This window comes from Leopardus geoffroyi, chromosome D2, assembly GCF_018350155.1.
Source record: "Leopardus geoffroyi isolate Oge1 chromosome D2, O.geoffroyi_Oge1_pat1.0, whole genome shotgun sequence".
Classification (NCBI taxonomy): domain Eukaryota; kingdom Metazoa; phylum Chordata; class Mammalia; order Carnivora; family Felidae; genus Leopardus; species Leopardus geoffroyi.
In genome coordinates, this window is record NC_059334.1 from 85,152,856 (window position 1) to 85,168,498 (window position 15,643).

The following is a 15,643-nucleotide window of genomic DNA, read 5'->3' on the forward strand; positions in this document are numbered from 1 at the left end:
TTGTGTGTGGTGCTGGGTCCACACTCCGGGCCGTGAATTGGGACACGTGCCAGTGTGAACTTGTGCGTGGTGCTGGGTCCACACTCCGGGCCGTGAATTGAGGGCAGATGGCACGGGGCCAGGCAGCAGGAAACTGGCAGTGGCTGCAACATCCTGTTTCCAGGGCAACGGTGGCAACGGTGCCGGCTGCGTGTCTGTAGTCCCTGTGGTCCTACAGATGTTTCCTGAGGTTCGATTCTGGCTGTGGTTGGACTGTGGCCAGTCTTGGTTCCTACAGTTGTCTGAGCTTGTTTCTCCAGCCTTCCCAGCAGTTCTGGGAGTTATGGAACAGCCTTTCAGTAAATTGCTTTTGTGCTTAAATTAGCTGCTATGAGGTTCTGACGCTTTCCATTCGGAGCCGTGCCTGGGACGGGGGCTCATGGCTTTTCATGGTCTGGATCTGAGGCCTGCGCCCAGATCTGCAAGGAAACCACTTTCAGCCTGACAGGCATGGCCTAGGTAGGAGACGTGAGTTCATGGTTGACAAAAACCAGTTTCTATGCAGGACTGCTCAGAGCTTTTAACACACTAATGTGCATGGTGAGTTTCCCAGGAGGGGATAGTGCACCCACATTTCTCTGAGTAGTCTTTAGTCTTCTAGAACACACTGTGGGAAATGCTGTGCCAGACTCTTGGCCTGGATGGTGGAAATGCTGCTCATCTACTTCGTCTGTTTGATAAGCCTCTCATGTGTGTGATGCATCTGTCTTCAGTGGAGCCCTGACTCCTGGTAGCAGGCCCTGCAGGGTGACTGGAAACATCCATAGATGTGAGGGCTCCGAGGAATGAGGGAGGGCCCTGGGGGGCTGGGGAGGGGTGGCCACCCGCTGTTTACGATAGTAAGGATTTTGGTGCTGTTGGATAAGATTTTACAGAGGAGAGCCGATGCGCTGCGAGACAGGATCGAAGGCCAAGGGCATGTGGTTAAAATGTCAACTGTGACAAGATGGCAATCCCAAATCCTTCCCGGAAGCCAAGTGTCTGCCCATGTTCCCACTAGTCCCTGTGTAGGCCCTGTGGTTTAGGTGTCCTTTACCCCACAGATAAAGGCACTTGTGGCAAAGTGACAGGCCGTGGTGGGAGGCCACCCCCCTGCTTCCTGCCCCTGCATGGCGAAGCGTGGATCCATGGACGTTGGGGTGGTCGAGGAGTGCGACATGTCAGAGCATCTGTGACATCGGGCGAACATCACAATCCCGTGTCCCCTCACTGGGAACTGAGAGGAGTCTATTTCAGATCCCGGTCAAGACGCACAGAAAAGTGCGTGTTGAGCAGGGTGGCTCTGCAGCCCGGGGCTTAGGATGGACTCTCGGGGTGATGCTTACACACTCTGTGGTTTGGGGGTACTGCTTGACCTCATCAGGGCCATAAATGCACTTCTCCCCATGGCTGCTGGGAAGACAGATGAGGGAGTTGGTGTGTGGCTTTAGCAGCAGGTGGAAGGATGGGGAAGGGAGGAGGTCAAGGTAGGGGTGGTGAGGCTGGCCATGTGGGGAGGTCAGGAAGAGGACGTGTGGTGGAGGGACTGTAGTGTCAGGCCCCTGAGCTGCCTGGAGGGCCGGCCGGCCGGCCTTTCGGTGGGGGTAGGAGGGTGCATGAGCGCGGACCTCGAGGGGCTCAGCAGACCCGGCGTGTGGAGGCCGGGGTGAGTGCTCAGGGCCACGCTGTCCCCGTCACAGCCGGGCAGCAGGAAGGCAGCCACAGCCAGCATGCAGACAGATGAGCGAGGCCACGTCCCCGCAAAACGTGATTTACGAAAGCAGGTGTCAGGCTGCCTGCGGCCTGTGGGCTGCAGTTTTCGGACCCTGCTGTAGCCCCTTTGTGTAATTGGCAGCTGATTTATTGTTGGGGGCGAGGGGCGGGAAGGGGTGGGAAGGGCCCAGGTGTAACTCGGGTCTCAGGGAAGTCCTTCCTCGCATGAGAGTTGATGAGGCCTCGGGGAGAATGGGGTGGAAATGAGCGGAGCTGGCAGTGGTAGGAGCTTGATGGGGTGACCGGGGGAGGAGAATCCCTAGGGTGAGTCCTGGGCGTGGTGGGGGTGACGATGGACAGCAGTGACGTCCCTGAAAAGCCGCATGTGCAGAAGAGCATTTTTGCAGGGTTACATCGCGGACAGTTCATCGGAGGTGCCTGCGGACAGAGCTGTGATCAGCAGCCTGGCCCACAGGTCAGGAGCAGCGCATGGTCTGGGTGGGGGGTGAGGCTGTCGCTGTTTCGGTGCATGGCTGGTGGCTGCCGTGGGGCCGAGCGCGGGGAAACGCTGGCATGTGAGGTCACGCGGTTTGCGGGAGGAGGGGCTGCAGGGAGGGAACAGGCTCCGGGGCCTGGGCTGATCCCCGTTCGCGTCCCCACAGCCCACCCTTGGCTGGCATCTTCTGCCCGCAGTCGGGTGGTTTTTATCCAGTGTCGATTTGCCCGGACCTCCTGCCTGGCTCCTCCCCACCCTCGCTGTACCTGCTCGGTCTCCCCGGCCTTTGGTCCGCTGACCGAAATGAGTATCTGCCAATTAACAGGGACAGTGCATCATAGGAGAGCTTTTATGTGTTTGTACGTTTCTCTGAAAGTAAGTGAAGTGCACGGTTGGCCCTTGAACAGCATGGGATTAGGGATGCTGACCTCTGTGCAGTCGAAAATCTGCGTGACTTTTGACTCCCAAAAAATTTAGCTACTAAGAGCCTACTGTTGACCTTCCTGTGAAAATATCCGGTTATCACCTTTTGTATGTTTGTATTATATACTGTGTTCTTATAAAAAGAAGTAAGCTAGGGAACGTGTTAACATTGTAAGGCAGAAAAAATACATTAATAGTTCTGGGGCGCCTGGGTGGCTCAGTCGGTTGAGCGTCCGACTTCGGCCCAGGTCATGATCTCGCCGTCCGTGGGTTTGAGCCCCGCATCGGGCTCTGTGCTGACAGCTCAGAGCCTGGAGCCTGTTTCCGATAATGTGTCTTCTCCTCTCTCTCTGCCCCTCCCCCACTGTGCTCTCTCTCTGTCTCTCAAAAATAAACGTAAAAAAAAAAAAAAAATACATTTACAGCCCTGTATGGGAAAACCTTGCACAGTGGCCCACGCAGGTCAGACCCATGTTGTTCAGGGTCAGCTGTGTGTGTTCTCCATGCGTGCATGGGGCTCACTCCCAGCCAGCACAGCTTCCACTGCACAAGAGCTGTGTCCACCTTCACTCCACGATGCCTTGCTTTTAAATGTACTTTGTTCAAAATATCCGGTGGCTTCAGCCTGTGTTGGTGAGAAAGTTGGTAACTGTTTTGTTGAAGCAAGGTTAGCTTGGCTCTAGGGACCCCATAGAGGGAGCTCTGGTCATTTTCGCCTCTTCGACTGAGCCCTGGTTCAAGGTGAGGCTAGGGAGTAATTGAAGGAAGGCGTGTGTGCCGCTAGTCGGCTGCTCTAGTGGTCCTGGTAGTTTCCTGTCTCTGAAGTAAGTGCAGTACAAAGACGACACATCCGATGATTAGGTTCCAAGAATGGGGAAGAACTTCGGAAGACGTTTGTCTTCAGTAACTGGTGCTCGTTGTGCTTTAAGAGGGACCATGCTTTTTCACGTGTACTTCATTGCTTTAAAATCGTCTTTTACAGGTGCGTGGGAGAATGGACAACACCTGTGAAATGAACTACAAAGTGGTGGACAGCCCGCTGGGGGAGATTGAGATCTCTGCCTGTGAGCAGGGTGTGCATGAGATCAGGCTGCACGGCAGGAAGACCCCCGACGCCGGGTGAGTCCCCTGCAGTCCTCTCCACGCGGTATTTGTTGAGAGTGGCACAGAAGCGGTGGGTACTGCGGCGTGGTACGGAGCCACAGGCCGGCAGCCACCAACCTCAGCCTGGCCCGTGGCTGGGCCAGGACTTTGCATCAGCAGTATCTGCTGATGTCTGTGCGTCCTCTGCCTGCAGGTAACCACAGGGGCACAGCTCTCGCTAGTGGCCCATGACATCTAATTAACATACACGTTTACAGGGGCGCCTGGGTGGCTCAGTCCATCCAGTGTTTGACTCTTGATTGCAACTCAGGTCATGATCCCAGGGTCATGGGATCAAGCCCCACCTCAGGCTGTGCACGGAGTGTGGAGCCTGCTCGGGATTCTCGCTCCCTCTGTCCTCCCCTACCCACCCCCCCCCCCCCCCAGCTCGCATTCTCCTTCCCTCTCTGTCTCTAAAATAAACAAAAAAACATTTACAGAGTAGTCGATGGACTATAAGCCTTAAATATTTTGATTCTTCAACAAGTGTGGGAATCTCTCTGGAAGATTGGTGACCGGGATTGGGGGGGAAATGCTTCCCTGATCTTGATGCTTTTAAATCAGGACCAGCCTTCGTTGTTCAGAGTCTGCCAGGTGAGTTTCCTGCTGAAGTCTTGGAACTGCTTGATTTGGAGCTCTCGTGGCCCCTGTGGTGTCAGACAGACGGGGGTGGGGGGGCGGTTGAGCTTGGGGGGAGCCCCCCAGCATGATGTTAGAGCGCTGCCTTTTCTAACAGGACACGTGCTTCTCTTCTGACAGATCTCCACCGTATTTCTCTTAATTGTAAAAACATAAAAAATTTAAAGCACTCCTTAACGTTTGGTTCTGAAATGTAACGTTTCCTCCATCCATCGATTGTGAGTCGTTGTATTAAAATTGCAGTTCTCGTTACTTCTGACAGAAGAGGGAAAAACCGCCCACTCCTGCTCAGTGTTTGTCTTAACCGGCTAATAAACACAATGCCAGAGAACATTAGATAAAGAAAATACATAGAAACATAAAAATTGATTTTAATGGACCCCTGTCAGAGACCGCCATAATGAGCACGGGCACGGTAATAAATACCCGTTTTCGCCTCCAGTGTCGAGATTTTTTTCCTGTCGAGCTGCATGTTACAATCAATAGTACTTTTTTTTTTAAGGCCAAAAAAAAAAAAAAAAATAAGCAAACCTTTGAACTATATGAATACACTCTTCTCTTTCTATGAAAACCATCTGGCCACGGTGCTCAGAAAATCACAGACACCAAATAATTCGTGGGGAATGTCATTTTGTCTCTTAGCATATTCACTTGCCCAATAAATCACAGAAATTTTGTGGAACTTTTTGCTTTAAGAAAAAATTCCTGGAAGTGAATTTGGGGAAGAAAATAAAACATAGACGTTTCGTTAAATGCCCACTCTGGGTGATGAGAACACAAGAGAAGGCTTAATTCTGAGCTGCTTTCTGCATCAGGATTGGGTTCAGCCTGAAACAGTCGTCCGGATGGCTTCAGTAAGACGCTCGTAGATGAGCAGTGGAGGCTGGGTCTCATGGCTGCCTCCGGCTTTCCTCTGCCTCTCCAGGCTGTGGCCCTCATTCTGGTGCTTTGGGCCGGCCTCTGGGGTGCGAGCTGCCACGCTCCCCTTCTGGGCAGAGGAGAGAGAAAGGGACCCACCCCCCTTTCCAGAAGGAGCCCCTAGCATCCTCCTGTCACGGGGCCACCACCGGGCTGGGAGCCAGGGTAGGCGAGATTCTGTGTGTAAGGGGCAAGTGGGAAATGAGTTTTAACCAGTAGTCTGTTATACACCCACGGTTAACTTTAGGAAGGGACATTTAAAAGTTACAGATTCAAAAATTCTTTATGAATACTCAGGGTTGATAATTCTTTTTCAAGTGATAGAAAATCGAGGTGAGGTTTTGAGAAAAGTGTACAAGCCAAATGGCCTCCAGCCTAAACCAAGATCTGGAACTCTCTAAACCACCTGTTCCCTTGTGCTCCCTGTGAGTCCCGGCTCCTGTTGGTATCTACCGTTCCCATTTCTGTCTTGATTAACCGCTCATTCTTGAGCTTTATATAGACTTTAGGGTATAGTCTTCTGTACTGGATTCTTTGTTCAGCGACGTTTTGAGGGTCACCCCTGTTGTGTGTCAATTAGTAGGTCCTTCTTGGTGGTGAATGTAGTTTATTCTAGGAATACTCCACAGTTTTATCAGGTCTTCTACTGATGGAATTTGAATTGTCCAATTTTTGGCTAGTGGGAGTAAAGATGAAAGTTTTGTTCAAGCCTCTTTGGACCCCTTTTTGCTTCTCTGGAGTCAGCTCCAAGGTGTGGGATTGCTGGATTGCATGGCAAATGTATGTTTAACCTCCCAAGAAACTGCCAGAACTTTTCCCAAAGTGGAACCATTTCATACTCCCTTCCATCAGAAATTGCAGGAGTTTCCATCTCTCTGTGCTCTCACTGATATGTGTTAGTTTCTAAAGTTTTAGCCATTCTAGTGGGTCCGAAACATTCTCGTTCTGATTTTAACTTTCCTCATGACCTCCTCTAACCACCTTTATCAACCACTCCTGACTTTTCATTGTGCGGCGTCTGCGTGGGTCTTCTGCCCATTTTCGATGGGCATCCTGTTTGTTTTATCATTGATTTGTGCTTCTGGTTACAAGTCCTTTATCAGATATGTGTATTACCATGTGTATTTCACAACTGGATGCTTATTTTTATTCTAGTGCCATCTTCCAATGAGAAGTTCCTAATTTTGAGGGACTACAACTTGATGATTTTCTTAGCATTTTTTGTCTTTAAGATTTGCCTACTGTTAATTTCTCCAGTATTTTCTGATAAATTCTTCTAAAACTTGATAATTTTGGGCTCTTATGTTTAGATCTAGGACCCATCATCTTGAACCACCTTGTTGTGGTGAGGTACTCAGTTTTTTTTCCAGTTACTTAGTTTTCTCCTCATTTAGGAGGAGAAAACAACTTTCTAAATTGAATTCCCTTAGCACATTTGTCAAATCAATTGACTACTTGTGTGCGTCCCTATGTCTGGATGTTCCGTGGTTCAGGTGATCGCTTCATCTGTCCCACACCAGAACTGTGTGGATGTGATTGCATAGCTTTGTGATAAGTCTTGAATTAAGGTAATGAGTCTTCTAACTTTTTTTTTTTCCCCTAAAGACTGTTTTGGCTTCAGTGCCTTTAAATTTCCATATTAAAGAATCAAGGTGTCTAGTATTGATTGGGATTTTGGTTGGGGGTTCATTAAATTTTTGTACCCAAATTGGGAGGGTTGACCACTTTAAAAACCTTCCAATTTATGAACATGGTTTATGTCTCCATTCATTCGACTTGTCTTTAATTTTCTTCTGTGTTCTAGTTTCCAGCATAGAGATCTCGTATGTTTTTTGTACATCTGACTTCTAAATATTTTGGTGTTCTAAATTAGTTTAAAATGGTTTTTTACTGGCTGCTGGTACATCGTTTTTTATGTTGATTTTTGATATGTTGATCTTCTGTCCTCTTACTGAATTAATAGTTGCAGGAATTGTTTTGCAGATTCCTTAGGACTTCTGCTATAGAAAGTCGGTCCTGTGACTAAAGACAACTTTCTGATCTTTATGCCTTTTATTTCCACTTTCACCACTGACTGGATCTTCTGGCATATGGGGTAAACGTTGTGACGGTGGACATTCTTCCCCTGTTCCAGTCACGGGGGCTTCCGGTTCCCGAGCCATGGTGCTGCCCCTGTGGGTCTCATAGGTGTCTTTTCTCGGATGGAAAATACTTGCTCTACATGGGGGATTTTGTTAGTCTTTTTGTACGTGTCTCAACGTTATTATTACTACTTTTTTAAACAAGTGGTGAGGAGCACCTGGGTGGCTCAGTAGGTTAAGCGTCTGACTTCAGTTCAGGTCACGATCTCATGGTTCGTGAGTTCGAGCCCCACGTCGGGCTCTGTGCTGACGGCTCAGGGCCTGGAGCCTGCTCAGGATTCCGTGTCTCACTCTCTCTCTTTCTCTCAAAAATAAACATTAAAATACATTTTTTTTTTTAAAACAAGTGACGAAGCAAGACTTTATACCAGTCTTGAAATGCTGGACTATGCCACGTAGTTCATGATCTCTCCCTGCACGCCCCCCCCCCACCATGTTACTGGCTTAAATTTGCCATTTTTTCTAGTACTTATGTGTTTACATTCATGACGGATGTTCATCTATAATTTTCCTTTCTGTGATGCATTTACCAGGCTTTCGCATTCAGGTTAGCCTTTCGGCACAAAGTGACTTCGGAGGTGTTCCCTCTCTTCTGAAAGCATCCTGTGTGGGATTAGTGGGACTTCTTTTTCCAGCTGTGGATGAATTCACCTCGGATGCCATCCAGCTCTGGTGTTCCCTGTACAGAAAGACATGATTAGGATTCCTTTCGTCTACTAGAACTCGGTGCTGCCCTTGCCCACTCCGAGGGGCGGTACCTGCAGGTGAAGCGCTGTGTGCCCCTAAGGCCGTGCTCTCCAGCTCTGCTGGTGGGCAGGGGCCAAGGGGGTTTCGAGCAGAGCATCCTCACGGCTTGGGGATGCTGTTCTGCCCCTCCTCCTCAAGTGCTTGTGAGGGCTGGGGTCTTTATCTCCCCTGGAGCCATGCTGCTTTCTTCAGTAGGGAAATTGGAAGTTGACCACTGACCTCTGTCTTCAGTGAAATTTCACTTGTAATTCTGTACAAAATAGGGTTCCTGTTCCCCACGTCAGTCTGCTTACCTGTTTGTATGGCTTTATACAGTGATCTTTGGGATTTCTTGGTCTAGGTTAAATTACCTTTCCCTTCCTAAAAATACTTGAATGTAGAATATCAGATGGGAAGGAGAGTATGATCCTAATTTTATGACTTCCTGCCAATAATATCAAGTGCGCATTAACAATTGTCACATTTAAGAGTAAGTTGCTTTTGCAAGAGCTCGATGAACTCTATCCACACCATCTCTGCGTGACTACAAAGCTTTGACCCCGTTATTCCCTGCAGTGTCAAAAAATCTAATGCGAAAGGGTGTTGAAAAATAAATGTTATTTGGGGGCTTGTTTAGGTTTCCCTAAAGTTGATTCCCTTTGATTCACTTGAAACATGGACCGTTCTGCCCTGGTCACACTCACGCTGTGAGAGGAGCAGTAGCGTGTTTGGTCCCATCGGGCTGGACCCGCACGTGTCTTCCCCCTCCCTTCTCAAAGAGTCACCCTCGTGTTTCATTTTGTCCATGGAAGTCATTTTAGAAACAATACAGGAATGCAACACCGAGAAAGCTTATAGTCCAACCAAACTGAGCAGTTGTAAAAATATTTTGTGTTTCTGAAAACTTAATGCATGCAGGCTGTTTTCTTTTTGTGGGGCTCTGTGGTGTTGCACACACGTGGCTCTTGATGGTGTTTCTGGCAAGTTGCCCCCTGCTAGCTCAGCGTAGAGGCTGAGTGGGAGCGTGTGGCCTAGTTCGGCCTGACCCTCCTTCCAGCACTTGGCTGGCTGGCTCATGGCTCTCTGTCACTAGGCTCACGGATGAGGGCCTGGACCCTCTAGGGCAGAGCACGTCACTGCAGGGTCTCTGTTCTGTCTGGGAGGGGGGCGTCCGCCCCACCAGATGCTTGGTCAGGTCTCGCCCTTTACGTGTGCCAAAGCAGTCTCTCCGTTGAAATGGTGAAGACGGGATGCCTCTGAGGTCCTCCTGAAGAGTGGCCAGACCTGTGAAGTCCTGTTGTGTGCACTCCATTTGAGCGGATGGCAGTCAGCCTCTGCGTGGATTTGCTGCTTTCCTGTTCATTTTTAAGTGTTGTAAGTGGAGGAGTGGGCTGCAGGGGGACGCCGAAGGTGACGCCGGCCGGTCCCTGGCAGCCCCTCTGTGCCACGTGGCCTGCCGATCACGTCCGAGTGAATCCTGAGCATCTGCGTGCCGCGAGACCCTTCCCGGGAAGTTCCTGCATTAGTTCTCGGGCAGACCAGGCGACCCTCGTGCAGACCCTGGCCTCCCCTCCATACCATCTTGTGAGGAAGGGGAGAAGCTCTCCCCGGGATAAACACTGGAAGGAGTTTTCATCAAAGCACGCTCCTTGGGATTTGCACCTATTGCACGCTCAGCCACCTCACGGCTCTCCTTCACTGGTTTGAACTGATTTGTGTTGTATGTGCTTAAACAACGTAATGATTTCATTTTACAGAGTGTTTCTTGAGGAGGTCTCTTGAGTCAAATAAGCAGATTTCTGTGCGGGGAGAGCCTCCCACGCGGGCTTCGGCTTCATAGGAAGCATCTTGTTCTTCAGAACAAGCACTCGAATGCCTGGGGAGCCTGCAGCACCTTGTCCTCGCCCCCACCGGCCCTAGAGCCGCGCGTGTGGGGCCTGTGTGCGCGGAACCTGTCCCCAGTTTCTGGGGGGGACCCTCTTGACTCGGGTGGCTGGTGACGCTCACCGTGCACACGCAGCCCGGCGTTCAGGGAGCAGCCACGGGGTGGTGGGTGCCGCGCTGGGCTCGGAGCTCCTGGATGGCCACCCACAGGTAAGGGAAGGCCGCGTCCCTGCCTCCCGGGGAGGCCAAGGCGAGGGGACTGTGACCAAGTGACAGACGGTGGCCCTCGGCGCTGGGCCTTCTGCCTTCACGGCGTGGGTTCCCTTGGTCACTTGGTCACCCTGCAGAGAACTGGCCGAGAAGGGTGCCCCTCTGATGGACTTGCACTTTGCTGCCACCGCTCGGGCGAGTCCTGCTCCCGGGAGTCCTTTCCCCAGAAGAGGTGTGCTGCCCCGTTTTCGGGCGAAGTTGTGTGGTTTCTGGTCTAGGAGAGAGAAAAGCAACGCATGGCTTCAGGAGTTTCGCCTTTTCTCACGTTTCTGCATGGTCCTGTTTCACCGTTTGCCTTCCCGGGGTCAGGGCGGAGGGTGGGAGCAGGCAGGCTGTTGGCAGTATTTAAGCAAGCATCCCTGGGATTCGGAGTCTTGGTTCTGGACTCGGCGAAGACAAAGCGACGTGTTACTCCTGCCAATTAGTGTTGCAGGGGGACAGAAATGGCAAAACTTGCATCCTGTGTCCGTGAGTAAGGAGCAAGCTGGCTGATTTAATTTTGAGCCTGTCATGACACTCCTGGAAGGAAGCAAAGAACTGTTGAATGACCGTTACAAATACGTGGGTTCAAAATATGCACCGAACTGTCACAGTAAAGGATTTGCTTTGGAAGTTTCCAGCACTTGGAGTGTAAGCACACTTCAGAGTCAGAGCAGGAAGTTGGCTGACTTTGGAGAAAGGGGGATGTGTTACCTGTGTGGCATGTTGAAAATCCCCTGATCTCCTGCTCTGGACAGCAAGTTTCCTGTGGGAGGCATTGGGTTCCTTCGTTCCTGACGTGACGGCAGCTTTCCCGGAGGAGCCGCCCTCCTGGCCCCTTTGTGCTGCCACGGAGAGTCCTTCCCCTTTTCCCAGCGGAGGAGACCTGGCTGGTGGCACAGTGTGGCCCAAACTCCGCATGACCCTGCTGTGCAGTCCCACGGAGGAAGGCTGTCTCTGTGTCACTTGGTGAGTGGGGGGCGCTCAGAAGTTGTAGCCAGCGCCGGGGTTTGCTTGAGCCCTAGGGCGACCCCTTCCAACCCAGATCCCTGGGCTCTCCCAGACTCTGAGAGCAGCTCTCACCCCAAGGAGGGGCCCACCCTGAAGCGCACAGGGTCTAGACGGTGCTCTCGTGTGGTTCCAGGATTTGTGGTCTTGTGGGGCTGTTTCTGATGGTCTGAGCCTGGTCACTGGTGCCCTTGCTCCACGGCCCCTTGTCACTGTCACTGCTGAGGGTGGACAGGCCTGGACACAGCAGGCCCCTCCTGGGGTCTGGCTCGGCCTGTCCCTTCCTCACCCTGGTCACTAGGCCTAGGGGCCTCCTTGCCGGCCTCTCCGTCTGTGGCCATCCCCCTCCCACTTCTGGTCAGCTGTGGTCTGAAGAAGCCGTTCATTCACAGGCCTCTTCACATTGGGAGGAAGAGATCAAGTAAACTTCTGGGAGAAAAACATTGGGGGTTTATGGCCACGTTGTAGCGTCTTGAAGGCCACTTCCATTTTCCTTGGGAGTCTTTTTTCCAGAACAGGTTGGGATGCCAGGAGAGGGCACTGGGTGAGTGGGGACTTTGGACAGCTGGTGCCCAGTGAGCGTGCCAACTGTCTTGGCCAGGCCTCGGGCGCTGGAGGGAGAAAACCACAGTCCAGACAGGTGCGCACCTCCTTCCCACGTGTGCTCACGAGGCCGTGCTGCTCCTGACGCCGGTCCGAGGGGCATGTGGCCACCGGTGGGGCGCAAAGCTTAGGCCACACGGGAGCACCGGCAGCTGTGCCTTGGCCCCTGGTTTGGTGCCTTCGTCTGCACCGGTCTTGCACCTCACAGCAGCCTCCCTGTTTCGTGAAGATACAGCTGTGCTGTATTTATGTACTGCCCTACATTTCTCCTATTTTGTGTTCAGGTTTTGATTTCCAGAATTTTCATTGTTTGTATATCTCCCATATTTTCTGGTATTTAAGCCGTGTGCGACTAGTGAATAATTCTCAATTTTTATCTTGAAAGTGTTCGTGCCATTTAAGCTGTAAACTCTCAAAATACACTTGGTTTGTTAAATTTATTTCCTTTAAATTGTATCAGTAATTAGATCAGCTCCTTGATATTAATGTACAGGGGAGTTCTTGCATGCTGATCACTTCAGAATTTAAATTGAGTTAAAGGTTAAATGAGTTTAATTTTTGAATTGAACTGAAGCATTGTCTTGTGTCAGATTCATCCAGAATTTTTATCTCCAGTTTCCATATCAAGTGATGGAAGGAGATCTTTCTCTGATCTTTGGAAATTTTTTATATGTTCTTCAATTGGTCACCCAATTCCCAAAACATGGGTGTGCCTGCTGTGACAGGCCCCGTGTCTTGGGGACATGCACTGGGGACATTGCAGGAGCCAGTGTGACAGCCCCACCTGTGTGGAGCCCAAGGCCTGGGGTGGACAGGAACTGTGGTGCTGTCCCTCGACGGTGGTGGGCCTGGGCCTTAACCCCGGGTGCTGGGGTGCAGCCGCGTGGGACAGAGCAAGCTGGGAGGTCCCGTAGGAGCCGGCATCCGACAGGGAAGGATGTCGACAAGGCAGAGGGATGAGGCCGGAGTGAGTTGGGTGTTGTGTTGAGATTGTTTAGGGGTCCATCCCCTCTGAATGAGGGCCAGGTGGGGGCGGGGGACAAGTTTTCTTCAAGCTGTGCGAAACGTGTTCTGTGGCGCCTTGGTCTTCTGAGACCAGCATGCTGCTCATAACTACTCTTCAGCTTTGACTTTTGGAGCCCAGCTACACGTTGCTCACTACACGTCTGAAGCACGAATGGCTTCATCCAGAAATGAGCCCAACGGCTTGGCTGTCCATCCCGTGCCACCCGCGATCTGTGAGGGTGTCTCAGCAGGGACAGAGAACCAAAACGGAGTGGCATTCATGCGAACTGTCCCGTGTTCTGGATTAGTCTCCTTGGAGTTTTGTTTTGGGGCTGGAGGGGGGACGGGCTGGAGGGAGAGAATGTCTTTCCCAGAAATGCGGTTCATTCAGCTCCTCTGAGAATTCTCCCGTCATCTTCTGTGGAGGAAACTTTTTCCATTTCCTTCCAGATTGGGGCACGCTCGTGGTTCCAGCTCAAGGCTGTTGAGCTCCAGCTGTCTCAGCGGAGCCCTTGAGTTCTGCTTTTACCTTGTCCGTGCCCAGTGCGGTAAGCTCCCCGCCCACGTGTTTGACCAGCTTGTCTCTAGTCTCACGTAGTGTTTTCCTGAGGACCCTCATACCTGAAGCATTCCACATCCTGCCCATCTTTGCTCGTCTCTCATCGGATCTGCACACGTGCATATACAGGTATTTTTTTTTTTTTTTTTTTTTAAATAAAGGGGCTTGCCCGCTCTGTTAAGTGCGCCTGCAGATTCCTTTACCTGGAAGAACAGTGGTCTGTCTGGATTGGCGTCTGGTCTTTGGTGTTCGCTGCAAGCACGCACGTGCGTGTGGAGGGTGAGAGTTCTCGTGCGGCGATCGTTCCTGATGGAATCCACGTTGGTACTCTTAAAGCTGCTCCTTCGGTGCCTTCTTCCAGAAAGCCAGCCTCCCTGGCCAGTGCAGGTGAAAAACGTAGAAAATGCTTTCTCTGCAGCTCCGTCCACGTGATGCTGGGAAGTGCTCCCTTCTGAGTGGGCCGCAGCCGACGCTGTGCTCCCTCTGTACATGTCTTCCGACAGAATGTGTATCGGTCAGGCGGGGCTGGGAAGCCACTGGGTTGAGCACACCGCGTGTGGAGGTGGCATGTCTTGTCCTGAAGCCATGGTGTTGGGGCGCTGTCGTCCCTGTCCAGTTGGGGGGGGGGGGCACTGGGTGACATGTCTCCGGGTGGAGAACACGCACGTTCCAGCAGTTGTCTGCCAGGTGTTTAGATAAGCAAAATGTGGAATATCAACAAGTCTAGAAGGATGCAGTTATGAGGAGAAGCGTTTTAAAAACATAGCCCATTATTAGAGGAAAATAAAAGCTTTGGGGAAGGCTGATGATTTTTTTTTTTTTTAACTCGGTTCCTTTCTGAAGTCGGAACATTTCCTCGTGCGCAGCGTGCCCGTGCAGGTGGGTGTGTGTGCACATACATACGCATAAGTGGGTTGGAGATGTTTCTGCTCTCCTCTAACACTGCTTCCTCTAAAACACATCTAGAGGTAGGGGAGATGGCTCTTCCGAGTTATTAGGTCCTCAGAAGTCGCCTCCCGCAAGTAGTTGTTTCTTTTCTAAAAATCGTCTGGAAAAACACCTAGCTTTCTGATCTTTACTTCATCCAGTTCAAGGCTCTGTTAGAAGAGTGATTGTATAGCTGAGCTCTGCTTTTATTAAAAAGAACTGGGCCACTTATTTCCTTCAAAGTTCCCGGTGTGTTTAAATCTTCTCTAGGTAAACAGCTTTTATTGAAAATAATATTTTGAGACTGACACCTTTCTCCCCACAAGTGGTGCTGGCAGCCTTCTGTTGCTCGCTCGTCCTGCGCGAAGCCTGGGCCTCGCTTGCAACTCCCCGGTGTCGGTGGGGTGTGTGCAGAGCTGGGGGCTGGGCAGGTGGGGCTGGGGCTGGGACCGGAGACAGGTCCTGGTCCCCCGGTTTTTTTTGTTTTGTTTTGTGTGTATTTGGGGGGGTTGTTTTTTGTGGGTTTTTTTTTGTTGTTTTTTTTTTACTCTCAGGAAGTGGTGGTGAGTGGAGACGGGATCCAGTGTGGACAGAGCGCACTGCCGGGGGCGGGGGGGGGGGGCCAGCCCGGGCACAGTGCACTCATGAGGTGGCCAGGGGGGGCGGGGGGGAGTCCAGTGCAGACACAGGGGCATTATTTGGTTGGGTGACTTAAACCTCAGGCCTGCAGGTGGTCGTACGGGAATAGTCTACAGCCCCTGCTCCCTGTCAAGGGGGAAAAATGGAAGCCGAGTGGAGCTTTTCTGCTTTTGTTCTCACACTGACCGCCTGTCCTCCTCCACTTGGCTCTGGGGGTTTCTGAACATTGGCTTCCACCGGTTTGCACACGGCCATAAACTACTCCTCAAGCAATTGAGTAAATGCTATTATTTCCATCAAGTGATAATTAAGAATCACCGGGGCAAACGGTTAAGATTCTAACTGCCCAATGTTGGTATGTTCTGAACGCTTCTCTGTACGTGACTCTTGGAATTTTCCAGATCCAGAGATGGTCAGAACTCTAAGGGACTTTGGGCAGCATGCAGGCCAGCCTTGCACTTTCCTGACACACCAAAGTCCAGGGATTGGGTGCCATGCCTGGGCCTCCATGCTGCCTGGGGAGGGGACCATGACTGGAGAGGCCAGCTGGGG

At 51.3% G+C, this 15,643-nt stretch overlaps 1 protein-coding gene across 3 annotated transcripts in view; it reads left to right on the forward strand.

Moving 5' to 3' along the window:
• The window catches only part of MGMT (O-6-methylguanine-DNA methyltransferase), a 300,898-nt gene that overhangs the window by 64,017 nt on the left and 221,238 nt on the right, over positions 1-15,643 (forward strand). For 2 of the 3 annotated variants that reach the window (XM_045439249.1, XM_045439250.1), the window contains one exon: positions 3,633-3,769. In XM_045439249.1, the coding sequence (XP_045295205.1) occupies positions 3,645-3,769 (125 nt within the window). In that variant the 5' untranslated portion in view covers positions 3,633-3,644. Of the gene's footprint in view, positions 1-2,138; positions 2,207-3,632; positions 3,770-15,643 lie in introns of those variants that run through there. The other variant, XM_045439251.1, reaches the window with a different exon arrangement.